Source organism: Podarcis cretensis (genome assembly GCF_951804945.1).
Source record: "Podarcis cretensis genome assembly, chromosome: 14".
In the NCBI taxonomy this organism is placed as follows: Eukaryota; Metazoa; Chordata; class Lepidosauria; order Squamata; family Lacertidae; genus Podarcis; species Podarcis cretensis.
This window is the reverse complement of record NC_137183.1, coordinates 45,983,805-46,010,670: the sequence shown is the minus strand read 5'-3', so window position 1 is coordinate 46,010,670 and position 26,866 is coordinate 45,983,805. Positions and strand designations below refer to the sequence as shown.

Below are 26,866 nucleotides of genomic sequence, written 5' to 3'. Positions count from 1 at the left end.
CATGGTGAAGTATCATGAAGTACCATTCGCTTCTGGCGGTTCCCTCGCTGCGAGAAGTGAGGTTACAGGGAACCAGGCAGAGGGCCTTCTTGGTAGTAGTAGTAGTAATAATAATAATAATAATAATAATAATAATAATTTATTATTTATACCCCGCCCATCTGGCTGAGTCTCCCCAGCCACTCTGGGTGGCTCCCAATGAAGTGTTAAAAACAATACAGCATTAAATATTAAAAACTTCCCTAAACAGGGCTGCCTTCAGATGTCTTTTAAAGATAGGATAGCTGCTTATTTCCTTCAAATCTGAAGGGAGGGTGTTCCACAGGGTGGACACCACTACCGAGAAGGCCCTCTGTCTGGTTCCCTGTAACCGCACTTCTCGCAATGAGAGAACTGCGAGAAGGCCCTTGGCGCTGGACCTCAGTGTCCAGGCTGAATGATGGGAGTGGAGACGCTCCTTCAGGTATACAGGACTGAGGCTGTTTAGGGCTTTAAAGGTCAGCACCAACACTTTGACATGTTTCACCTTTCACTTCCACCTGCCCTGTGAAATGCTCTCCCAGCAGATGTCAAGGCAATAAGCAACTATTTTACTTTTAAAAGACATCTGCAGGCGGGGTATAAATAATAAATTATTATTACTATTACTATTATTATTGGTGGGTTCCCACGAGGCAAGACACAGTGATAACAGCAAGAACCTTTATTGAAGTACATAACTGGGAAACAGACAAAACAACTGCTTATATACATTCCTGAAAGCCTGGGCCACTCCCACTCCCAACGTGACTGGCTGTCTAAACTTCCAAGCTGCAAATCATGGGCCAATGGCAGAGGCCCAAATCCTGAAATGTTCTGTGATTGGACATCATGTATCAAATCAGAACACAGGAATTCAGAATCCTTAGTCCTGACTCAAGCTCAGGCAAACACAGACCACTGAATACATAACACATGGCCACCCAAACTCTGCTTGAAAAACTCCGAGGAAGGAGAGTCTACCACCTTCCAATAAGTCTGTTCCACTGTCAAATGTTCTCCGATAAATGAATAAAACGTAAACAAATAACAAACACATTGTTGCTGCTGCTTATTTTGTGGACGTTTATAAAAATGTAAAAGCAATAAAATTACATTTTTTTAAAAAAAGATTGGGTGGTAGGTAATGTGTCCAGGTGGGCAAGGCTCTTGCACGTTTAATGGTTGTACAGAAGAGGGAATGTCAACCATCGTCTTAAAAAATAATAATAGTGACTTTATTCCATTACGTTTGGCACTAAAATATTTCACATTATAACTGTTAAATAATCTGGAAGGACTGCTCTTCCTCGGAGCAGCTGCAGAACAGGCAGAAACTTCACAGATGAGGCTTATTTGAGCAATCAGAAAGCTTCCTGTGCGGAGTTTGCCTGCCAACCACACGCAGCTGTTAAAGGCAGAGGAGTCCTGCCAAGGTGGGCAAGCCAGGAGAGGTTGGCACCCTTTTCTGCTCTCAATTCCAGAAGTGCAGTTTTAGAGGGACAAAGAGGAGGGGAAGGAGGGAGGACATGAAACACTTTGTCGAGGGAAGGAACAAATAGTTCAGCAGCGGCTTGTGAGTGCAAACTCTGGTTATACGGGTATTATTTTTAGAAAGTTTCCAGAGGGGTAGCAGCATCAGTCTCTTGCTGCAAACACAAAGATTCACGTGGCACCTTAAAGACTTGGGTCCCCTACAGATGATCTTTATTACACATTCATGATTGTTTGTGCTCGTGATGTTGTTGGGGAGGTCACACGAGATCCTGCTTTCATTACTGTTTCCATTTCAAGATGTCCGGGGGCAGTCATACGTTGTTTCCTTTTAAATAATTTTTATTAAGTTTTACAATTTTATATTCAACACAATCATTACCATCACAAAAAGAATATATAAATCTTCCCTCAACTTCCTCTTCTGGTTCTTTCAATATTTACTTCTCTTGTTTGTTTTATTCTACCCTAATTTTGTAATCATTTACAGTGGTACCTCGGGTTACATACGCTTCAGGTTACAGACGCTTCAGGTTACAGACTCCGCTAACCCAGAAATAGTACCTCGGGTTAAGAACTTTGCTTCAGGATGAGAACAGAAATCGCGTGGTGGCAGCAGGAGGCCCCATTAGCTAAAGTGGTGCTTCAGGTTAAGAACAGTTTCAGGTTAAGAACGGACCTCCGGAACGAATTACCGTATTTTTCCATCTATAAGATGCCCCCATGTATAAGAGGCCCCCTATTTTGGGGGACTCAGATTTAAGAAAATGGGTGGAGATGTATCCGTGTATAAGACGGCCCCTAATTTTTGACCTTATTTTTAAGGGTAAAAAACCTAGTCTTATGCCTGGAAAAATACGGTAAGTTCTTAACCCGAGGTACCACTGTAGTTTGATATTGGTGTGATCTTAGCATGGTTGTACCATACCTTTTCGTATTACATCTTACCCTTCATTATTTTCTCATTATTACATCTTAACTTTTATGCTTGTTTTCTTAACTGTAAGTGTTCACTCAAACCCTGCTAGTGAGTCCACTTCTTTACAATATTCCTGTAAATACAACATATACTTTTTAAAGTCTCTATTGTCCTTGTCTCTTAGTTTCCCAGTTAGTTTTGCCATTTCGGCGTACACCAGTTTTTCTTGCCAGTCTTCTTTCGTTGGTATCGTGTCGTATACTTTGCTTCCAATCAGCCCTCTTGCAGCTGAAGCCCTGCAACTTTCCATACTACAAATGCTTTTTTTTAATTGTGCTACATCTCCTCTGTAGGGCAATGATGTTTGTTGCACTGGAGATGCATTGCAGAAGAAACTAAAGCAGGATAAACCCACCATTAATGCAATATTATTGGGCCTTAAGAACATGCTGGAAAAGTCACCTGCAGCGCGGAACAACAGTCCCGAGGGACCCTAACCGATTTATTATGGGCTCTACAGAAGCTTAGGCCCTAATATATTTGTTACTCTTTAAGATGCCGCGGGGACTCTCGCCTTATTTTTAGAAAGGTTATTTCAGGTTATTCTGCCTTGAGATGGTCTAATTGCTTCAACATGCCTTCCTGGTGCTTTTCCAGATCCACAAATAGGCCTCCCACATTGCCCTAACCTTTCTTTAAATTCCCCACAGTCGATTCCAAAGGAGGTTGCCAACTTCTTCCTTTAACACCAGCCCTGCTGCTGTGCTTTTCAACAGTGTGTGTGTACTGTAACAAAATGGAGCACCTGAAACTTTTCCTACTATATAGCAGGAAATGGGAACCTGTGGCTTTTTGGGTGTTGCAGGACCAACTCCTGCCAGACCAAGCCAACGATCAGGGATGGCAGGAATTGTACTCCAGCAACATCTGAAGAGCTGCATGTTCCCCCATCCTTGTCTATAGAAACAAAGTTAAGAGGCAGAGCCGTCTTTCCCATACGGCTTAGTGGTTCGTTGCGCCAGGGTGCCAGCCTCTCAGGGGCGCCCCAGTGAGTGAGGGAGCTGCGCGGCTTTCCCGGCGGCTTCCTCTTTCCTTGCAAACCCACCAGCTGCTCCCCGTCAAACGTATGGCTGGCGGACATGCAGCTTGCCTCCCAAGCCTCTGTAGGGATTGTTCTCAGCAGCATGGGGGAGAGTTGCACACACACACCCCATGGCTGGCAGTGCACAACTTCCCACCCCCCACTATCTGTGGTAATTTGGGGGAGCTGAGCGGATATTTGCACCCCGGCGCCGCATCTGCTAAAGACGGCCCTGTTAAGAGGGGTGAGCAACTCACAACTTCCAAGCAGAGGTTGAATAACTGTAGAATTTTGAGGCGTGTAATGATGGAATTTTGTTTTTGCTACTTAATTATTAGTAGGGATAATAATAATAATAATAATAATAATAATAATAATAATAATAATAAAAAAAAAAAAATTTATACCCCGCCCATCTGGCTGAGTTTCCCCAGCAACTCTGGGCGGCTTCCAATTGAGTGTTAAAAACAATAAAGCTTTAAATATTAAAAACTTCCCTAAACAGGGCTGTCTTCAGATGTCTTTTAAAGATAAGATAGCTACTTATTTCTTCACATCTGAAGGGAGGGTGTTCCACAGTGTGGGTGCCACTACTGAGAAGGCCCTCTGTCTGGCTCCCTGTAACCTCACTTCTCACAATGAGGAAACACCAGAAGGCCCTCGGCGCTGGTTCTGTGTTCGGGCTGAACGATGGGGGTGGAGACACTCCTTCAGGTATAGGGATGAGAGGGGAATTCAACTCAGGTTGAATTTAAAGGCGCAAACCACCACTATTTTCACTTTCTGTGGGATAGCCAGCCTCGTATAAGCCACATGCTTAAGTCTACTGAAGCCCTTTCACCTCAGCATTCCTCGTTTGCTCTTATTCATGGCAAAACTAATCCAGACCAACCCACCGAGTGACGCTTGCAGATGCTCTCCTAATCATGGAGGCTCTCCCTTTCTTGTTCCCATGGAAAACTATGTATCCTTGGGGCAGACCTACAGTCATGGTTTTTAACATTAAGGAAGGGTTAAGGAATGGTTTACATAGCGTATTTGGACACACAAAGTCCCACTTTTAACCTTCATAACGCGTTATTAAAATGAGATCCCAGAGAGCTCTGCAGAGCAACCAGAAACCAGCAGCAGGGAGACAACGTTTTGACCACACACACAAAACAAAGGTAAAAAAAAAAGCCACTCTAATTTACGAGTACGCCCTGTGATGTTTTAGAACGACATTATCTAATATCGTCCTAATAACATTACACAGGTCAGTGTAGATACACCTCTTACTGCTCTCTAGGAAACACCTATGTTTTGTGTGTGAGAGCATCCTTAGAATTCTGGTCCATTGAGGAAGCGAAAGTTCAATTAAATCAGGCTCCTGTTTTTTGGCACAGCAAGTCTGAAATAATATAGTTTAGCCAGGAACAGCAAATGCATCGGGGGACTTTGGGAAACAGCTGAAACCTTATTTCTTTTCGTTTCTTTTTTTTCCTTTTGGTCAGTGTCTAAAAAAAGAAAAGGGGTGAAATAAAACCCTTTTGAGCTAATAAAGTAATTTTAAAATGATGGATTTCTCTCTCTCTCTTCTGTTCCTTTCCTTACTGAGGCCTAATGCATTTTTAATGCTTCTTGATGTAGCTATTAAGTTTGTAATTGAAGGAGAGGGGAAGGAAGATCTGTGTAAGTTGGACTTAACCAGCATGGAGGAATGGACAGATCTCCCAATTTCTGGATTTTTCGATTTTAAACTCAGTTCTTCCCAGTTCAACATCATTTTGCTATTTATTTGTTGTTGTTGTTTAAAAACCTGCAATAAAAATTCACACACAGTTCAAATCAAATCAATAAGCAGCATTTTTATGCCCAGTTTTGTATGCCCATTGCACCTCCATTGTCAAACATTTCGGAAGTCAAACAGTCTTCCGGAACAGATTACGTTCAACAACTGAGGTACCCCTGTATTTTTGTTATTGTTGTTATCCATTTCTATTGATTTATTGGTTGGTTTGTTCCTTGTAGAGGATATTTTGTGTTTAATGTTTGATGTTTCCTTGTGTTTTTATGTATGTTGTAAGCTGCCCAGAGTGGCAGGGGAAACCCAGCCAGATGGATGGGATATTAAAATAAAAATAAAAATTAAGTGACCATCCGAAGGTGCAAGCCTGGGCAGGGGGTATGGGGGTCCTGGGGTACCCAGGCTTGCAGCAGGAGGGAGAGACACCTGTGACTCTTCATTCTAGAAAGACCTACATTGGCTCCCAGTACGTTTCTGAGCACAACTCAAAGTGTTGGTGCTGACCTTCAAAGCCCTAAATGGCCTTGGTCCAGTATATCTGAAGGAGCGTCTCCACCCCCATCATTCAGCCTGGACACTGAGGTCCAGTGCCGAGGGCCTTCTGGCAGTTCCCTCACTGCGAGAAGCCGAGTTACAGGGAACCAAGCAGAAGGCCTTCTCGGTAGTGGCGCCCGCCCTGTGGAACACCCTCCCAGCAGATGTCAAAGAGAACAACTACCAGACTTTTAGAAGACATCTGAAGGCAGCCCTGTTTATGGAAGTTTTTAACAACTGATGGAATATTGTACAGTGGTGCCTCGGGTTACAGATGCTTCAGGTTACAGACTCTGCTAACTCAGAAATAGTACCTCAGGTTAAGAACTTTACTTCAGGATGAGAACAGAAATCGTGCTCCGGCGGTGCGATGGCACTGGGAGGCCCCATTAGCTAAAGTGATGCTTCAGGTTAAGAACAGTTTCAGGTTAATAACGGACCTCCAGAATGAATTAAGTTCTTAACCTGAGGTACCACTGTATTTTAATATTTTGTTGGAAGCCACCCGGAGTGGCTGGGGAAGCCCAGCCAGATTGGCAGGGTATAAATAATAAATTTATTATTATTATTATTATTAGCTAGACTCATCTCTGCCTCTTGGCCCTCCTCCTCTCCTACTTCAGCTTCATCCTCTGCTTCCGGACTCTCCCTGCTCACTAAGCCCTGTTACTTCTTCAGCTTCCAACACCTCTTCCCAATCTTCTCCCTCTTCTGCCTCTGACCACTCAGGGTCGTCCCACCACCACTCCCCAGGACCTGAACCTTCTTCCCTGGATGGTTCTCCAGCTGGTTCCTCCCAGAACACCTCTGCGTCCAACCGGTCCAGGACAGCACCCTGTTCCCTGCTAGTGTTGTCTCTCAAGAGCCCTCCCTTCTGGAGAGCAAGAAAGAGTTGCTCTTTAGTCGCACCATCTGGTGGCTTCTGCTTTGCCCGCTGTGGGTGGAGCCCCCCCCCCCTCTGCTAAGACTTCCATGGCCTCTGGTGACCAATGGCCCCATTGTAAAGGGGGAACAATAGCAATGGCCTCCACCCCTAGTCCCACCCAATCGCGTCCCGTCCCCGCTGCAACAATGACAACAAACGACTTGTGTTAGAGCAACAATGCATATTGTTGAATCCCACACTTCCTTTACGACAGCAAAGGGGGAAAAACAGAAAGCTGGAATCCTGGCAGTACATAAGCCTTTGTCCACATCCTCCGATAGGGCAGGGCTGAAAGCGGAGGAGTTGGGAGATGGGTCAGGAGCGCCAATCACAGGCCTTGTTGTAAACTGGGTGGGTGGTGGCATCCAGTCACAGGTCTTGACACAAATCTGGTGGGTGGCAGCATGTGGCTATTTGCTATAGTTAAAACCTTTGTGGAGCAGTGGTAAAATTCAAATTGCAGGGCACTTCCAAGGAGAGTCCTGCAAAAACCAGTGTGGTGTAGTGGTTAAGAGCAATTGACTTGTAATCTGGTGAACCGGGTTCGCTTCCCTGCTCCTCCACATGCAGCTGCTGCGTGACCTTTGGCTAGTCACACTTCTCTGAAGTCTCTCAGCCTCACTCACCTCACGGAGTGTTTGTTGTGGGGGAGGAAGGGGAAGGAGATTGTGAGCCGCTTTGAGACTCCATAAAGGTAAAGGGACCCCTGACCATTAGGTCCAGTCGTGTCCGACTCTGGGGTTGCAGCGCTCATCTCGTTTTATTGGCCGAGGGAGCCGGCATAAAGCTTCCGGGTCATGTGGCCAGCATGACTAAGCGGCTTCTGGCGAACCAGAGTAGCGCACGGAAACGCCGTTTACCTTCCTGTCGGAGCAGTACCTATTTATCTACTTGCACTTTGTGCTTTTGAACTGCTAGGTTGGCAGGAGCAGGGACTGAGCAACCAGAGCTCACCCCATCGCGGGGATTTGAATCACAACCTTCTGATCGGCAAGTCCTAGGCTCTGTGGTTTAACCCACAGCGCCACCCGCGTCCCTTTTGCGACTCATTAGGGTAGTGAAAAAGTGGGATATCAAATCCAAACTACTACTCTTCTTCTTCAAAGATGCAGGCAGATTGAACCTTTGGTGGGGGACACCTCATACTCCTTCTGGGATAGTTTGTCACCTTTGGTCCCCACCCTGCACTCAGTTATCACCTGCGGCTCCTAGAAGCTGTCAGCATGCAACAGCGGCCGCACCCCAGGAAAGTGAGTTAGGGACTTCCCCTGCATGCAAAGACAGGTTGTGGTTGATTGAGCAGACAAGACCAATAGCAGGTCCAATGGTCCAGAAGGTGGTTTCTGCACATGCCATAGAGGGAAGTGAGGGGCAGATGGGGCTGATCCGCCTGGGAAGGAGGCCCATCTAGAAGGAAAACTCCGGTGCTAAACGTCCATGGCCTTGGGACTAAACTCATTTGTGAGAAAGGCTTTGGGAGTAAACCCAAGGGAAAATCTGTACCCCCTGCCTTGTGGGATGTCTTCGGGAGAAGAAAAGGCTGAGTAAATGCTACACAAATCCAGAGTGGGGTTGCTAAGACAGTTGAATGGTGCCTTGTATGCTCCTTCAGCCAAGCTGGTGCCAAACGTCTTGCTCTGCTCAGGGATGCCGGAGAGGGGGTGACTTATGGGCAGCCCAGGACCCTCATATACACTGCCCAGGCTTTCACCCCAGAGAGGTCACTTTGGTACTGCTAACACAGTGGTTTGACTTCACCCCCGGAAGCAAACTCCACTGTTTCTCGAGACAGACAAATGCCTAAAATTCTATTTTTACCGCCAGGGAAGTACGGGAGGTGGGTTTTCTTTTTAAAATCCTTTAAAATCCTTTTTAAAATATTTAAAAATTGCATTTTAATATTATCCTCTCTCAATAAACATATTTTGCATGTAGTTTTGATTAATAAACACATTTTTGCAGTCTGGCATACCTCTCAGGGTTACCGTGAGAATAAAAACGGGATGATGGCAGGTGCCATCAGCATCTTGGTGGAAAAGTGGGATCTACGAATGTGATAGCTAGTTAGCAAATTAAGCCTACAATCCCAGCTCCACTCACCTGGAAGCCCCGTCGAATTCAATAGGACTTATTTCTGAGCAGACATGGTTAATACTGTTTCACAGTGCAATCTTCTATGGTACAATGTAGAGGGGCAAACATATGTCAACAGTACCCTCTAGTGGTGAATAATGGGAAAGTTTGGGTATCACTTTCTTATAATGATCAGAAAATTTCCCAGACAATGGCCAACAAGTAAGGGAAACTGTGTTGCAGTGCCTGATGGGATGAATAGCACCTGTGAGTGGAGACACAATGTGCATTTTTATGTCTACTCAGGTGCAAGCAGCAGTGTAGTGGCAAATTCAGAAGTACAGGGTCCCTTCACGATAGTCCCCTCTGTGGGATAACTGGCCTTATATAACCAACACGCTTAAATGTAATTAATGCATGAATGGGTTAAAACCATAAAGTAAGCTGTCCTGCCAGGCCTAGTTATGTTACTTCCCCTTATCTTGGGAGGAAATAGGTAATCAGATCTATCTGCCTGAGAAGCTCAGGATGTGAAGAGCTTTGGGCTCGTTGCTCCAGCTCTGCTGAATGGCTCTCACCAGCCACTTTTGAGTTCATATATCAATAATCTAGGAACATGTACCATTTTGTAACTAAACGAAGTTCTACTGCCTCTGCAATTTTTCTGAAGCACACGAACATGACCTTCGAAGGCTTTGCAAGGAAACCAATTTTTAACTTAACATATATGCCGCATTTTTCCTATGATGAGCGAGGAGGGAAAATTTGGAAAGAAACTGTTTAAGGGAACATTTTGGAACTCACTTGGAGGGTCACATTTTAAAGGACTAACAGCCTATATTTTCACAATTTACTTTGCTGCATACTTTGTGACTTTAAATCTCTGCTGGGGTTCTCACACTAAAGACTATTTGCCGCAAACTTGGATCTTGGCATCCAGTAATTTATTTTGCACCAATACTCTCACAGCCACATCTCCTCACAGCCACTCCTCCTTCTACAATTATACAATAATCTTATAACTATGCAATAATAATTATAATTGCAATGTATCCCTAATTATAATTATGCAATAGATACAATTGGGGATACATTGCAATGATCAGTGCAGATCTCCATGTGTTGCCTTTCAGCTAGATGTGTTATTTTCCCTGTACATACATGGGCAAATAATTTGGAGTGCTCCAATCTTATTTTGGGGTGGCTTAAGCTGTGTTTTCGCCAAAGAATTGGTGCTTTTGAATTATGGTGTTGGAGGAGACTCTTGAGAGTCCCATGGACTGCAAGAAGATCAAACCTATCCATTCTGAAGGAAATCAGCCCTGAGTGCTCACTGGAAGGACAGATCGTGAAGCTGAGGCTCCAATACTTTGGCCACCACATGAAAAGAGAAGACTCCCTGGAAAAGACCCTGATGTTGAGAAAGATGGAGGGCACAAGGAGAAGGGGACGACAGAGAACGAGATGGTTGGACAGTGTTCTCGAAGCTACCAGCATGAGTTTGACCAAACTGCAGGAGGCAGTGGAAGACAGAACTGCCTGGCGTGCTCTGGTCCATGGGGTCACAAAGAGTCGGACACGACTAAACGACTCAACAACAAAGCTGTGTTTTCCTTGAAGAATTTAAAATAATACAAGCAATTCCAGCCTGAATATCTGTGGCACAGAGGTATTGAGGTTACCGGGGGGCGGGGTGTGTGTTAAAAATGGATCATTTCACAAAAGCATCAAATGGAATTTCTTGCACTTGCCCCCGGTATGCATTTATTACATTCACCAGGAAGACAACTTTGGCATCGTTAAGCCACTTTGAGTAGACAAAAATGCTTAAAAATAAGCACAAAGCCCCTTACTTCTCTTTTGAAGCTGTGCTGCTATGAATAAAAGATTAATAGGGATATGGTACCCAATTCGGAAGGCATTCGTCAAAATGATGTGATAGCACTCTTGAAGTACCTTCTTCAACCCCTCTTCCAACTCTGTGAAAAAGGCAAATGGCACTTAATTCCTTGCTTTAAGGTATAAATTCAGCATGGATAAGAATAAGGAACTAGGTGAGAATCTGCACTCTGCATTTAATCTGCTGGTTAGCCTGCACTTTCTACTGCAATCCTCCCATCGTTTTTTTAACTGCAACAAAAAATGTGGGGAAATGATGAAACGATGGCAATAGCGTATGACATTTTAAGTTCCACCAGGAATTTGGGAATAAGTCAGGAGACAGTAGGTTGCTCCTGTTTATGCATTCATGGTGGTTTTCTGCTCCTGCTGATACTGGGGTGGTTATACGGGATTATTCCAATACCTTTTGCACCTGCAAATGTTTTGTGGCAGACGTACTTGCTTTGTTCCCCATCCTGTGTCTTCCTGCTGAAATCCTGTAGCATTTTATACAAGTGATGCTTTGGTTTAATTTGTTTATTGCCCTTATTTTGTCATGAAGCGGGACCCCTCCAGATAGCACTAATGCAATTAACATGGGGGAAGTATTGCAGAACCAATAGAGCAGAATGATTTGTCAACAGTCCAGTGTAAATCCACCGCTATTGCACTATTATTGCATCCATGTCATGTTGCAAAAATGAACAGCAGCGTAGAAGGCCTTGACGGAATACACATTTTAAAAACACATGGGTTTAACAGTTTTCTGTAAGTTGTCCTGTAAACATGTAAGGCAGTCTGGAGCTATTGCAAATCGGCAATCAGCTCTGATCTAGGTGTGCAACTCATCACAGAATAATGACAACACATTATAGCAATGGACAGAACGATTTGAGTCAAACCAAGGATGCCTTAAGCAAGCAGTTCTCTTCCCCCAGCAAGGAATTAATGCAAGATTTAAGAGCTGTGATGGCGAACAGCTTTAGAACAGTGTTTCTCCAGCTGTTTTTGGACTACAACTCCCATCATCCTAGCTAGCAGGAACAGTGGTTGGGAATGATGGAAGTTGTAGTCCAAAAACAGCTGGAGAGGGACCCAAGTTTGAGAAACACTGATTTAGAGCAAGAACATATAATCAAGGAAAGCTTGGCTGTTACTTTTATTTAAAGTGTTTTAAAGAAAAAAAACCACTTTAAATAAGGATAGGGACGCGGGTAGCGCTGTGGGTTAAACCACAGAGCCTAGGACTTGCCGATCAGAAGGTTCGAATCCCCGCAACGGGGTGAGCTCCCGTTGCTCGGTCCCTGCTCCTGCCAACCTAGTAGTTCGAAAGCACGTCGGAGTGCAAGTAGATAAATAGGTACCGCTCCGACGGGAAGGTAAACGACGTTTCCGTGCGCTGCTCTGGTTCACCAGAAGCGGCTTAGTCATGCTGGCCACATAACCCAGAAAAACTGTCTGTGGACAAACGTCGGCTCCCTCGGCCAATAAAGCGAGATGAGCGCCGCAACCCCAGAGTCGGTCACGACTGGACCTAATGGTCAGGGGTCCCTTTACCTTTAAGAAAAAAAGCACAGAAGAAACCGGGTTGGGTGGCTTATTTTATTGAAAACCAATGACCAAGTTCGTTGTTATATACAGTCTTCCAATTCATAAAAGCATCTAGTCCTTTCCTAGATACAAAACCATTTTCCATCCCCACCGGTGAGCCTTTTTTGGAAAGGACCCAGGCAGGGTAGGGGAAGCGGAGGGAAAAAAGCAAGCAAGCTGCAGTGTAGTTTAGAGAGAGGTATGTGGTTCTCTCTAAACTAAGATCAACCCAGAAGATTCTCTCTGGCTCCACATAGTTCCAGCTCATGTAACAAGGACAGGAAAGCATTTTCAGGCTGAGGGCCACATTCCGTAGTGCGCAGCCTTTGGCGGGCCACATTCCGGGAGCAGGCAGGGCCAGAGGCAAATGCTGAATGTGAATTTTACCTACATACAATAGGCTAATTTCTACACACACACACACACACACACACACACACACACACACCCCATTCACCATCCAGGCAAGCGAGAGGCATTATTAGGACACATTCCAGTCAGGCAAAAACCACTCAACAATTGTGTGAGGTAAGGTCAGTTATGGGCATGGCCAGGACAGAGGGGGCACATGGGCTGCATTTAGCCCCTTGGCCTGGATTCTCTCTAGTGGGGAAGCGGCCATTTTGTTTATTGGGTGTTCAAAATGGAGTCACTCTCGCTTTCTCAAACCAGGTTTTTATTGGAAAGGGGGGGGGTATAAAAGTGGAGAAAAAGAGGCTGAAAATCCAAAACCATGCAGTTAAAAAAATAATAATTCACGGAAGCTTTGAAGGAAGAGGAGGATGGGAGATATTTTCCAGAAAAGTACAACCGCAACGTTAAAAATAAAGACGAGTGATAAAAATTATACAACACCTGCAATTCAAAAAACCTGCCACACAACACTTGCAGGGCTAACCCATGACAAAAGTGCAGCAGTTTGCCTTAGGAAGAGATGAAGGGAGGGGGAATTCAGGAGAAAAATGGAAAGTGATTCATCATTTAAAAAAAACAAAAACATTAAAAATGGTGAAGGCATGGGTTTTTCGGGACAGACAAAAGAACTAACTTGATCATACGACACCTATTTAATTTAAGGAGGTTGCTAAGTAATAGGAGCCATGATGGCAATATACCACCTCCACTTTCAGTTGCGGCATGGCTACTGAAGCCCAGGTGTGGAAAGACAACACAGCCAGTGACGGCATTGTTGCCAGCGTGAAAGCAGGTGGCGCCACCTCTCCTCACCCATTCCATATACCAGACGTGGGGAACCTTTGCTGAAATACAACTCCCATCAGCCCCGGCGAGGCCACTGATCCCAGGAGTTGTAGGTCAGCAACAATTGGAAGGCCAAAGGTAACTCCACACCCACCACATGCAGAAGCTACAATTCCCATGAGCTCTTTAGCAGCCAATCCCTCTTCCCCAAGGGACTCTGCAAGTTGAATGGGGTCCTCCCAACAGCTCTCAGCAGTTTCTGGCACTGTTTAAAGTAGGAGAAGGCTACTTCAAATGTATAGAGCAAATGCGGCTGGTGATGGAACTGCTTCAACTGCCCCCCAAATCAGCTTGCTAGCTTAGGAGACATGCGGGTACCACTCTGTAGCTGCTCCCAGCCCCTCGGCAGATGTAGCCTGAGGCAGACACTTCACTCTGCCAAATGGCAGGACCGGTCCTAACAGGAGTCGAGGGCCCTTAGCTCCCCACTTGCAGGTTTCCCGCAGGGATGTGGTTGGTCAGTGATGGAGCTTTGGCCTGATCTTGCTTGCATTCCTATGGTTCCAGAACCCTGGACCTTATTCCACAGAATTACGAAAGTAGTTAAGGCAGAGAACTTTTAGGAACATTATTGGAGTTGGGGGTAGGAAGGAGGGAAACCTAATTTCTCCAAAGGAGGTGGCCACTTTTGAAGACCCAAGGCATGCTTTTAAGAATCCAGGGATGCTTCTTAAAAAGGACCCGTTAAAAATTAGGTGGCTTGTTTTTTCCCCCCTTTGAACCACAACGCTTCGCCAACACTCCCTAAGGCTGGTTGGTCTAACTGAAACTGCTGGTTGTTTTGCCAAACCTATTCCCACCTGGGCATAATGCTGAGTTTTCAAAATATAATTTATATGTACAAATATATTAGAAAGAAGGAAGATAATAATAGATATGACTTGGACGTGTGTTTAGGAGAGGGGAGAGAGACGTAATCCACAGAAACCAAGTGGGGCTATATAATATCACAGGTAAATGCTTCCCTTTTGTCGGTCGTGGGCAGGGCATTAGAGTATGACTTAGAAACAAGTGTCAACTGTGTTGGTAAGCACCTTTTCTGAGAGGATGAGGCAAATGAGCAAAAGGAGGCGGTCCCTAGCTCAGTGGTAGAGCACCTGGCTTTCGCATGCAGAAGGAACCAGGTTCAAATCGCAGCATTTCCAGGTAGGAATGGAAACGGGCACTGCCTGAGAAATGCCAGATAGGGACTGCCATTTAGCACACCCAACACTGGACAACCTGACTCGCAACTTCCCTATGTGCAGGCATTAGCTGGCATAACAGAAAAAGCAAGTCTGCTTGTCCCCGTGGTGGGGAAATCAACATGGATGCTTCTACCCTGCAATGTGTCACAGATGAAAAAGTGTCTGTGGATTTTTAAAAAAGTCTTATTAAGACTACAACTCCCATTGTCGCCGACTGGCTGGGTGGGGTACTGAAGCTGGTTTGTGTGTGTAAACTTTTTTTGGGGGGGGGGGGGGAGAGCAGAGAAAGTGTCAACACGCCCCACCCCAATACATATAGACACGTTCAACTGCTCTTTTCATTAAAAAGGGAAGAAAGAAAGATCTGGGGATTTGTTAGATAAATCTGGACATTAGATTCTTCCCTCCACTACGTTAAATATGGCTATGAACTGCCTGTCTGTCCTTGGGACTCTTTCTATAGCAGGAGTGGGAAACACGTGGTGTTCAAAGCATTGCTCAACTAGCAATCCCATCAACCCCAGCAGAGAGCACGGCCAACAGGTGAGGGATGATGGGTATGGCAGTCCAACAACAGGATGGCACCTGTAGTCTTAGGTCAGCAGAGAGATGGCAGCTCAACTCAATCACTGCTTCCAGAACAACTTTGGAGAGGGCGAGACTCTGCTTGTCTCTAAAGAGGGGTTTGTGTATGTGTGCGTCTACCGATTTTGCCACACAACTGTGACTGGACAGAGCATTTAAAAGAAACTGATAATATATTACATTTAGCTGTGGAAAAGTGAAGGAGACGTCTGTTTAGGCCTAAGAAAAACGGCTGTTAGAATTAAATGAGTAAATGGTTTGGGGGCGATAACAAAACTAAGAGTCATGTTAAAAACAGAATTATAGGTGAGAGTCCTTCCCAGACTTCCATAGTGGAGAACATTTAAATAACTCTTCCATTCTGCTCTAAGAGCTAGTTTTCTACATGCAGGGAGGAACTGGGGTGTGGGTTCAGTTCATAGATATCAGATCATAGAGTTGGAAGGGACCACGAGAGGCATCTAGTCCAACATCCTGCGATGCAGGAATCTTTTACAAATGCGAGGCTCAAACCCACGACGCTGAGATTAAGAGCCTCATGATCTACTGAGCTTTTTTTTATTATTTTAATGCAATCTGCCACTTGCAAGATGACGTGACACCACCCAAAAAACAACCAGCCCCACAGGTCTGCTGGTTAACCTGCGACAGGTGACACTTCTGTGGCTGCTGTGATTTTGTATGCAGTTTCAGATGGGCTCAGATCTCTCCAAGCAAAAGTACACATGCTCATAGACACACAAACATACACACACACACACACACGTACACACACACACACACACACAGCTGCATTTCAAAAAGGCGCCTGGTTTTAAAAGTAACACAACGTGCTTTTCTCAAAACCCACCCGAGGGGGCGTTGTCTTGAGCGCCCTTCAACCCTTAAGCAGATTGTGCGTGGCTACAGTTGGGATCGAAGACGTCTACGTGTCAAAAACATGTCATTCATAGAGGCCTCTTGTTAAATAATAATAATAAAATCGCTCTAAGTCCAGCATGTTGCTGAGAAAGGGGGTGGGAGGGAAGAGAAAAATTATTTGGGGTGGGATGGGGAGGAAGCAGCGAAGACATTCATTCTCTTTTGTGCAAACCACAGTTGGTGCTATAAAAATCCTTATTCTGTTTTCTCTCCCTGCCAGGAGAAGGCAGAGCTGGTTCTTTTGTTCCGATGGCGAGGTTCCGCGGGACTTTTAGGAGTCATCTCCTAGGATTTCTGTGACGAAGGAGACCATGTCAGTCTCGCGGGTATCGTGCATAGTGAAGAACGGGTGGGCCTGTTGGGAAAGGAGAACGGTTTCAGTTTGAGACGAGAGAAGAGGTCTCATCTTGCACAAGGAGCAAAGGAAGGGGCAGTCATAGAATTGTGGACATGGAAGGCACCCCCAAAGGGTATCTGGTCTAGCCCCCTGCAATGAATGAATCACACACTAAAGAGTCCCTGATAAGATGGCCGTCCAAACTCTGTTTAAAATCCTCCAATGAAGGGCAGTCATTTCCTGGATAGCTCAGTAGGTGGAACATGAGACTCAGGATCACGGATTTGAAGCCCACGTTGGGCAAAGGATTCCTGCCTTGCAGGGGATGGGACCTACGGCATCGCCTCTCCTGGTATGCCCCGCGGAAGACCTTAAGGTCCACAAATGACAACGTTTTGGAGGTCCCAGGTCGCAAGGTGGTTAGATTGGTCTCAACTAGGCCCAGGGCCTTTTCAGTACTGGCCCCAACTTGGTGGAACGCTCTGTCACAAGAGACTAGGGCCCTGGGGGACTTGACATCTTTCCGCAGGGCCTGCAAGACAGAGCTGTTCCGCCTGGCCTTTGGTTTGGACTCAGTCTGACCCTTATGTTTCCCTCCCCTTATGGTTTTTGATCTATGGGCTACTTTTAAAATGAGGCTGCATTTCAAATTGCATTTTAACCTGTATTTTAAATTGGTCCCCCCCCCATAATGTTTTTACTGTAATTTTACTGTTGTTAGCCTCCCTGAGCCCAGCTCTGGCCAGGGAGGGTGGGGTATAAATAAAATTATTTATTATTATTATTATTATTACTGATGACTCTCGTGGTCCCTTCCAATTCTACAATTCTATCAATTGCTGGCACCACATAACTCTTAACCAAATTTGGAGAAGGAAGGAAGGAAGGAGAAGAGAGACTCACCATGAGTTCCACGTAACTCAATCGTTCGGCAGGATTCTTCCTCAAACTGAGAACGAAAAACAAGGAAATTGTAAGAGAAAATTTGTGAGAGTTAAGAGGTCGGTTGTACAAAATGTTAAGAACTTTAGAGGAAAGCCGGGTAGGCATTTTGTTGCTATGAAGGAAGTAAACATAAAATGTAACTTTTTCATAGTAATGAAGCCATTGGTTTTATTTGTGTGGCATTTTAATATAGTCCTGAATATTCATCAGCTTGTTTTATGTAAATAGAGTTTTGTGATATATATATATATATATATATATATATATATATATATATATATGGTTATGTGTAATATATGTTTTGGTGATTAAATGCATCCTACCAAGACCCAGAAGATACTCAAGTGCTGTGTGAAGCTTTCATTCCTCCCAATCTATATTATTACTGCATAACATTAACAAAGGTTATGTTTGAAAAAGGAAAAAACAACAATAGTTTGCATCATATTTTACTCATCCATGGTTGTTGTTTTTTTAAAAAAAAGGGGGTGGGGGCAGGTCCCAGGATTCTGCTCTTGTTGTAGGCAGCTTTTATGTTGCCTTTTAATTGCACATTATAATTTCAATTTGCATACATTTCAGCTGCCCAAATTCATCAGGGACAGTCTCACCTTTTCCTACAAAATTGCTTTCTCTGCTTTTGCCTTCAGCAGAGCTGCAAGAGTGCAAATTTCTGGATTTGCCATACTTAAGGGTATCAGCTTGCTACCGTGTGACTCAGTAATATCAAAAGCAGCACGATAGCCAGAAACAATTACAATATAGAAAACTTTATGGAATAACACAGAACATCAAAATTATCAAACTGAAGTCTCTAAAAGTACTTGAATAAGTCACGGTGCCAGATTTTACCCAGCAGAGATCAAGCTTGTAAAGTTTTGTATGATCAGCAAATGTCCAAATCTGAACTCTGCTGAACAGTGTTTCCAGATAGCAACTACTGTTTCATTCAGTTCTTCATCAGTTTGATAATGTTGACGTTTTGCATTATTCCATAAAGTTTTCTATACTGTAAATGTTTCTGGCCATCATGTTGTTTTCGATATTGCCGAGCCACATTTTGCAACACAGGGTTTGTTTGTTTACTTATTGCTACATGTGACTACAGGGGTAAATCTGGGCTGGGAGGGGGGTGGTGAGAGTTGGCAGATGCACCTCGTTTCCAAGGCACAGGCTTGCCCATGAATCATCCACATGAACCCAGAGATGCTTCTCCCAGGAATTTCACATGCTGGTGAAGTTCACTGCAAGCTGCTAATAACAGACAGTGGGAAAATGAAGTTCCTCTTCCTTCAAATCACTCCAGCAGCAAAGCTCAGGTGGTGAAGAAGCTGTATTGCACACATCCCTAAAACCACCAACAGCCAAGGGGGTCCTAAACCAGATTAAAATGCCCAAGGGTAAAACCTACTTTGATAAAACCAACTTGAAGGTGCTGCCAGGGACGTTCTTGTTGGTACTAAAGGGTTAAGAGGTAACAAGTCGCTCTAATCACTGAGCAGCTGAAAGTCATTAAGCATCCAGGAATGTGAGTTGGTTTGTATAAATAGTCAGTTCACCCCTGTTTCTCTCTCTCTTCCCCCCTTGACCTGACTCGCAGACTCAGTTTGTGGCCATGGGCATGTTTGCTGATATGAGTTAAGTTTAGAGTAAAGTTTTCCTTTATGCCGGAGATAAAAGCATGTGTGCTTTATCGCCAGGGTTTTTTTTGCTTTTGTGAATAAAGTTTTTTCCCTGAGTTCTAAAGTGCTTGCTCCAGGATTCTTCATTTAGAAAAAGGTACTGACTCTCCTGCCTCCTTCAGCCGCTGCACGAAAATCTCTGCTGAGATAAGTCTTATGGCGTTGGAAGCGCACTGGACGTTTACTTAACATTAAACTAATCAAAGTTTAATGGACAGTTCTGCATGCAATGCTGGGGGTGTTTTGAAGCACTGTGCTCCAGGGAAATGGATCACCTCCAGTGCAGTGCATTCTGGGAGACAAGATGGCGGCCTGGATGGGAAGGGCACCTACCACTGGGCTGTGAAGTCCACAAAGTTCTGTGAGAAGTGCTCCGCAGGCAGCTGAGGCGAGGGCTCTTCCACCACTTGCTTCAGCTGCTGGAAAGGGGTGCCCCAGGATTCGTACGGGAATCGGAGAATGGCCATTTCAATCTGAGAGGGAGAGACCAGACCAGAACATAAACAGAGAGCCCTTCCTGGTCAAACAGAACTTCTGCCTGGGTCCAGTGTTTCTGCTTGCTGCAGTGGCCAACCAGAAAGCCTGAAGGCAACAGCTTCATCGTCCTACATCCCTGACATTTCTTATTTGGAGGTATCCTGCCTTGGAACAAGGAGGTTCCATTTAGCTATCACTCTCAGTAGCCACTGATGAAACTCTCCCTGATGAAACTCTCCCTGTGATTTTTTTTAAATCCTCTTTTAAAGCTAAGTACACCAATACACAGGGACACGGGTGGCGCTGTGGGTTAAACCACAGAGCCTAGGACTTGCTGATCGAATTCCCGCGACGGGGTGATTTCCCATTGCTCAGTCCCTGCTCCTGCCAACCTAGCGGTTCAAAAGCACGTCAAAGTGCAAGTAGATAAATAGGTACCGCTCCAGCGGGAAGGTAAATGGCATTTCCGTGCGCTGCTCTGGTTTGCCGGAAGTGGCTTCGTCATGCTGGCCACATGACCCGGAAGCTGTACGCCGGCTCCCTTGGCCAGTAAAGCGAGATGAGTGCCGCAACCCCAGAGTCGACCACGACTAGACCTAATGGTCAGGGGTCCCTTTACCTTTACACCAATACACAACCCTGCATCTGGTAGCAGGGAGTTCCATATGTCTATTCTAGATTGGGGCAAGCCCCACAACAAGGTGACAATATCTCATGCAATATATTTCATAGATCCCCAACAGTGTTCACGTGTTTCCTAACTGTTGAATTCTTAAACCCACAAGATTGCTGATCCCTTTACACACAGACACACTTCTGCGTAGATTTCTTACCAAAGTGATGCCCAGGCTCCAGACGTCCGATTTCACATTGTACCCCTGCTGGTTCAGCTCAGGGTTTATTCTCTCTGGCTGCAAAGGAAAGGTATTGAAAAGGGTTGGCACGGTCTGGTGGTTGAGCTACAGAAAGCTGGATTCAAGTCCCTGGCTGGCCACGAAAGCTCACCTTGAGCCAGGCCACTCCTTCTCTCAGCAAACTACCCTGCACGGTTGTTTTAAGGATAAAAAGGGGAGGCGAAGAACCATTCCCCCAAGTTCTTTGCAGGTAGGGTAAGATATAAATATACTGTTTGCGCCTGCAGAAATTTCAGGGCAGACACACTGCACATTACGTACAGTGCTACCTCAGGTTACGAACAGTCCTGCTCACAACTGCTTCGGGTTACGAACTCCACAAACCCGGAAGTAGGTGTCCCGGGTTGCGAACTTTGCCATGGGATACAAACGCAATCCGCTTCCGGGGTCGCAGGAGGCCTATCTAGGGAATGCGCGCCTCAGGTTAAGAACGGACTTCCAGAACGAATTAAGTTCGTAACCCGAGGTACCACTGTAAATTCCTGCTGAAATCCTGTGGGGGTTTTTTAATACTGCAAATATCCAGATACCTTTTGCTTTGCCCTACAAGAGCACAAAAGGTATCCTCCAGGCAGCAATCGTGCCCATTCACATCTGGGGAAGCATCACAGAACAACTAACGAAGTGGAATGACGTGTGGACAAACACTACAGTGGTACCTCAGGTTAAGAACTTAATTTGTTCTGGAGGTCCATCCTTAACCTGAAACTGTTCTTAACCTGAGGTACCACTTTAGCTAATGGGGCCTCCCGCCACCGCCGCGCGATTTCTGTTCTCATCCTGAAGCAAAGTTCTTAACCCGAGGTACTATTTCTGGGTTAGCGGAGTCTGTAACCTGAAGCGTCTGTAACCCGAGGTTCCACTGTATACCCTCCCACCCATTCACCCAAAGGGAGCCTGGAAAGGGTTCTCAGCCAAGTGACACTCATTCTGTTGAAGCGACCAAGGAGGAGGAATTGGGTTCTTTGTGTGCTCTTTGAACATCACGGGGCATTTATTCTGGCACCGTTAAATGCACTTTTCGAGGGGAAGTTCAAAGAAACCCCCTATTGTCAATGTAAGCGTTTCTGTGAATCCAGAGAGGCAGACTAATAATAATTATTACTACAATTATAATTATAATAATTTTTATGCCACCCATCAGACTGGGTTGCCCCAGCTACTCTGGGCAGCTCCCAACAAATGATAAAACCACAGTGGAACTTGACAACCCATGCACTTAAGGACCACTTCTCTTCCTGGAATTTACGCAAGATTTGTACTTGAACTCACTTTACAGAAATTCCCAGGATGATCAAATGCATTTTATGCTTTTTGGGGGGTCCTTTCAGATAAGAACACATCCATCTCTTTCTTCCAGAGCAGCTAAATATTGCGCATGTGAAACCCACCAGAGTTCATTTGAGCAAACTTATAATTTTGTTTTCCATGCCTGCCTAAGACTGTTATTAGTAATTTTATCAGCCTGGTTTCCCATTATTGATACAATTTATATTACCACCCTTTATCCAAAGATCCCAGGGCCTGGTATTATTGTATAAACAGCTCAGGATCGCAATACCTCAAGGACCACCTCTCCCCATATGAACCCACCTGGACCCTGCAGTCATCACCTGTGTGCCTACCCTGCAAGAGGTCCGGAGGGCGGAAACATGAGAGCGGGGCCTTTTCTGTGGTGGCTGCCCACTTGTGGGATGCTCTTCCCAAGGAGGCTTGTCTGGTGCCTTCATTTAAACGCCAGACGAAAGCATTCCTCTTCTCCCAGGCCTTTGGGCTAATTAAACAATCTATAGCCTCTTATACTGGTGAGTGGTTATTGTTTACATCTGTTACTAGGTCGTGTATTTTTGTGCTTTTATATTGTACACCACCCTGTGATCCTCGGATGTAGGAAACAAACGAACCAACAAATAAATAATTGTGCATGTTTCTTCCTGAAGGCTGATCACAAAAAACTGATTGATTGAAGAGAGGGGGACTGGGAGACAAGAGAAGGGTGGTGCGCCCCAAACAACTGATCAAAAACTCACCGCCATATAAGGTTTGCAACCAGCATCCAGGGTCTTCGCCACAGAATCTACCAAGTATCCACTGATCCCGAAGTCACACATTTTGACATGTCCCTGTTTATTGATAAGGACGTTGGACGGCTTCACGTCTGTTAAGAGGAAGAGATTCGTTAACCCTCCTTTCTCTGGATCAACTAGGGAGACTTTCCTCCGTTAAAAATTTTAACGAAGATTATTTAAAGGCACATTTGTGCACAGTTTTAGTCATATGTTTGAAGAGCACGCAGCTGGAACTGTGAAGGCTTTCCGCTGCCATGCCCACAACTCGGTTTGTGCAACCCGTACAGCACATAGGCGACAATTATTCACACAATTAATATTATTGTTCAAAAACGATTTTTCACCATTTTTCAAATTTGTGAGAATAAGACAACTACTTGCAAAGTGCCATGAAAACTTAAAAGCTATCTAAAATAAAGTGCACTTGCAGCATCAGATTTTACTAAGTTCTTACAACTTCTTGACTATTTTTTTTTCTTGTTTTTTAGGTAAGTTCAAGAAGAAGGTAGGTAAGTTCAACGATGTTCCCGGTAGCTGTGAAGTGCAGATGGAAGACAGGGTGACAGCGTTCTATGCCAGTTTCGCCCTAGCAGTCCATAAAGTTGAAGAGCTGCTATTTTGCCCCCGACACGGCCAATTTATTGGGGTTGGGTGATAGCCCACTCCCTGAGCAGAGTTTTCTGGGCTTCCTCAGTAGTCTCGAGCCATTAATGTGACTATTAGTGCTAAATGTAGTTATAGAAACAATTTCTTGGCTTAAGCAGAAAGAACTGGATAGCTTAGCTTATACTGTACAGGTTGCACAATCATTATTAATGGCACAGGTTGTACCGTATTTTTCGCCCTATAGGATACACTTTTTCCCCTCCAAAAATGAAGGGGAAATGTGTGTGCATCCTATGGGGCGAAAGCCATCCACAAGCCTTGGGAGCCAGCAGGAGTTCCGCTGGGCTCCCCAGGCTCGCGGATAGCAGCCTGCATCCCGAAGCCTGGAGCGCGCTGAGCAGTGCGCCCCGGGTTTCAGGCAGCTCTCTGCAAGCCTTGGGAGCCCGGCGGGAACTCCCGCCGGGCTCCCAAGGCTTGTGGATAGCAGCCTGTTCTGGGGGCTGGGGTCGGGGGAAGCTCGGGCTTCCCCCGCCCCATCCCCACGCCTGGGAGGTGAATAAAAAAAATTTTATCCCCCCCCCCAAAAAAAAATACTAGGTGCGCCCTATGGGCTGGTGCACCCTATAGGGCAAAAAATACGGTATTTCTTCAGTATGTCCACAACTCTAGCTGTGTGCTGAACGTTAAGAGTCTTAGTCAATGCCAAACCAAACTACAACACTTTTCAGGTTCCTAGACCTCATGATTGTGTCTGCAGAAGGAACACAAAAACCTGGGCAGGGCTCCCAGCTTCCTCCCCAAGGGCCTTTAAATTAAGGGGGCTACAAACACAGCCAAAATGTTCTGTACTGAGCTCCCATCCTGTTGCATTGCATCAAGTTCCCAAGACTTTCCACATGTTAACATGCAAATCAAAATTATGCATGTGGAGTAACTGTCCCCCTGAAGGACCAGGTGCGCAGCCTGTGAGTCATTTTGGACTCACAGCTGTCCATGGAGGCGCAGGTCACTTCTGTGTTCAGGGCAGCTGTCTACCAGCTCCATCTGGTATGCAGGCTGAGACCCTCCCTGCCCTCAGACTGTCTCTCCAGAGTGGTGCATGCTCTGGTTATCTCCCACTTGGACTACTGCAATGCGCTCTACGTGGGGCTACCTTTGAAGGTGACTCGGAAACTACAACTAATCCAGAATGCGGCAGCTAGACCGGTGACTGGGAGTGGCTGCCAAGACCATATAACACCTGTCCTGAAAAACCTACACTGACTCCCAGTACGTTTCTGAGCTCAATTCAAAGCGTTGGTGCTGGCCTTTAAAGCCCTGAACCTGAAGGCATGTCTCCAGCCCCATCATTCAGCCCGGACACTGAGGTCCAACTCCAAGGGCCTTCTGGCGGTTCCCTCACTGCGAGAAGTGAAGCTACAGGGAACCAGGCAGAGGGCCTTCTCGGTAGTGGCGCCCGCCCTGTGGAACGCATCAGATGTCAAGGAAATAAACAACTATCTGACTTTTAGAAGACATCTGAAGGCACCCTGTTTAGGGAAGTTTTTAATGTCTGGAGTTTTATCATTTTTTATTGTTATTATTATCATTAATTCTGTTGGGAGCCACCCAGAGTGGCTGGGGAAACCCAGCCAGATGGGCGGGGTATAAATAATAAATTATTATTATATGCAAGATACAGAGGCAAACATGACATGTGTCCAGTCAGGCAGAATGGAAACTAACTTTAGCGGCTCTGGAATGATTAATGGTGAAGCCACCTTCTATCAGCTCAGACTGTTCTCTGCCTCTATCTACGGCATATTGACTGGCAACAGCTTGGAAGGGTTCTGGGCAGACAATCTTTCTATATTGTCTGCAGCCAAGATCGTTCCAACAGGAGATGCTGGAGGCTGTCCTTAGGATCTTCCACATCCCAAGAGATGCTCTGCCTATGAGCTCCATGCCCCCTGCTCAGCCCTCGTAATGCACAAACGACAATGCCTACCTCTGTGAATCACAGACAGCTTGCTATGCAAATGCTCCAGGGCTCGGACAATCTGGAGAAAGACAGAGAGAGAGAGAGAGGTGTAATTCTAGCTGCAGACAAGCTTTCGCCAACCAGGTGACCTGCCGTGCCTGGAGCGACCCAGCAGTAAAAACTCTCCTCCTAACAGAGGGGAGGAGTTGTGAGCGGGAGTCGGCTCCCCTGACGGCAGGGGGGTGTACAGTGGTGCCTCACAAGACGAAAATAATCCATTCCGCGGGTCTCTTCGTCTAGCGGTTTTTTCGTCTTGCGAAGCATCCCTATTAGCAGCTTAGCGGATTAGCGCTATTAGTGGCTTAGCGGCTATTAGCGGCTTAGAAAAAGGGGGGGAAAGGGAAAAAACTCGCAAGACGTTCTCGTCTTGCGAAGCAAGCCCATAGGGAAATTCGTCTTGCGAAGCGCCTCGAAAAACGGAAAACCCTTTCGTCTAGCGGGTTTTTCGTCTTGCGAGGCATTCGTCTTGCGGGACACCACTGTATTCAGCCCCCTATGTCAGCTTACCTGGCTGCCGCGCCACGCCTGTAGGCCAGCCAACAGGACTGGCTTGTGGGCAGGGTTTAGCCACATTCAAGCAGCTGTGGCAGCTCCATCTTCTCATTCTGTGCCCCTTTGTCGTCGGATCACCCACCCACCCTCCCTTTAGGTCATATTTATGCGTCTGACCTTGCTATGGATTCAGGTTGGTTGCCCTGGTTGCCCAGGGGGCCTGGTAGGAATTTTTATCCATTTGGCAAATTGGAACCAGCCTCTTGATTTTTCACCTACCTCATAGCAAACCATCACAACTTTTTGGGTATTGGCAGTTAGGCATTGGAATATGTGTCGTGCGTTGGAGGGCAGGTGTGGCCATCACCTCCCCTCCCCTTGTGTGGGTATTCCTTTAAAGGAATCCGGCGGTTGTGGATCCTGTCCGATGCCCTGCTGGTGGCTAGGGCCATGGCATGACCCCCAGTGACATCATGGGAAGCTTCAGTTGTACTCTAGTACCTTGGGTTAAGTACTTAATTCGTTCCGGAGGTCCGTTCTTAACCTGAAACTGTTCTTAACCTGAAGCACCACTTTAGCTAATGGGGCCTCCTGCTGCTGCTGTGCCGCCGCTGCACAATTTCTGTTCTCATCCTGAAACAAAGTTCTTAACTCGAGGTACTATTTCTGGGTTAGCGGAGTCTGTAACCTGAAGCGTATGTAACCTGAAGCATATGTAACCTGAGGTACCACTGAAATTTGCATCAACAAGCTCCTCCCACTGGTTGTTAACCTTCAGATGACTCCCCGCTGAGCAGGGTGGAGTCATGTATAGACTGTCTGATCCAATGCCTAAAGCCAATAGCATTCACATGCTGTAACCAATAAAGCTGTGGCCTTCTTTAGCCCATTAACCTCAAATTCATGTGTCCCTGCATCTTATTTATCTCTAAGCGGGTGGCGGATCCTCAACTCACCAATCACGCTATGCAAGCTAGAGTTAACTCTATTAGCAAAAAACACAATCTGCAAAGGAGTGTCAGGCCTAATGAGCACAGCAACTCATCTCCAAGAGGTCTTGCCCCCATGAG

General features: G+C 45.7%; 1 protein-coding gene across 2 annotated transcripts in view; it reads right to left on the bottom strand.

Annotated features, from left to right (window-relative positions):
- Positions 1-12,299: 12,299 nt before the first annotated feature.
- Positions 12,300-26,866, bottom strand: part of MAP2K3 (mitogen-activated protein kinase kinase 3) — a 72,227-nt gene continuing 57,660 nt past the window's right edge. For both annotated transcript variants that reach the window (XM_079953971.1, XM_079953970.1), the window contains exons 8-13: positions 25,272-25,323; positions 22,640-22,767; positions 20,529-20,606; positions 19,552-19,691; positions 17,495-17,540; positions 12,300-16,609 (exon numbers count right to left, since the gene is read on the bottom strand). In XM_079953971.1, the coding sequence (XP_079810097.1) occupies positions 16,526-16,609; positions 17,495-17,540; positions 19,552-19,691; positions 20,529-20,606; positions 22,640-22,767; positions 25,272-25,323 (528 nt within the window). In that variant the 3' untranslated portion in view covers positions 12,300-16,525. The remainder of the gene's footprint in view (positions 16,610-17,494; positions 17,541-19,551; positions 19,692-20,528; positions 20,607-22,639; positions 22,768-25,271; positions 25,324-26,866) is intronic.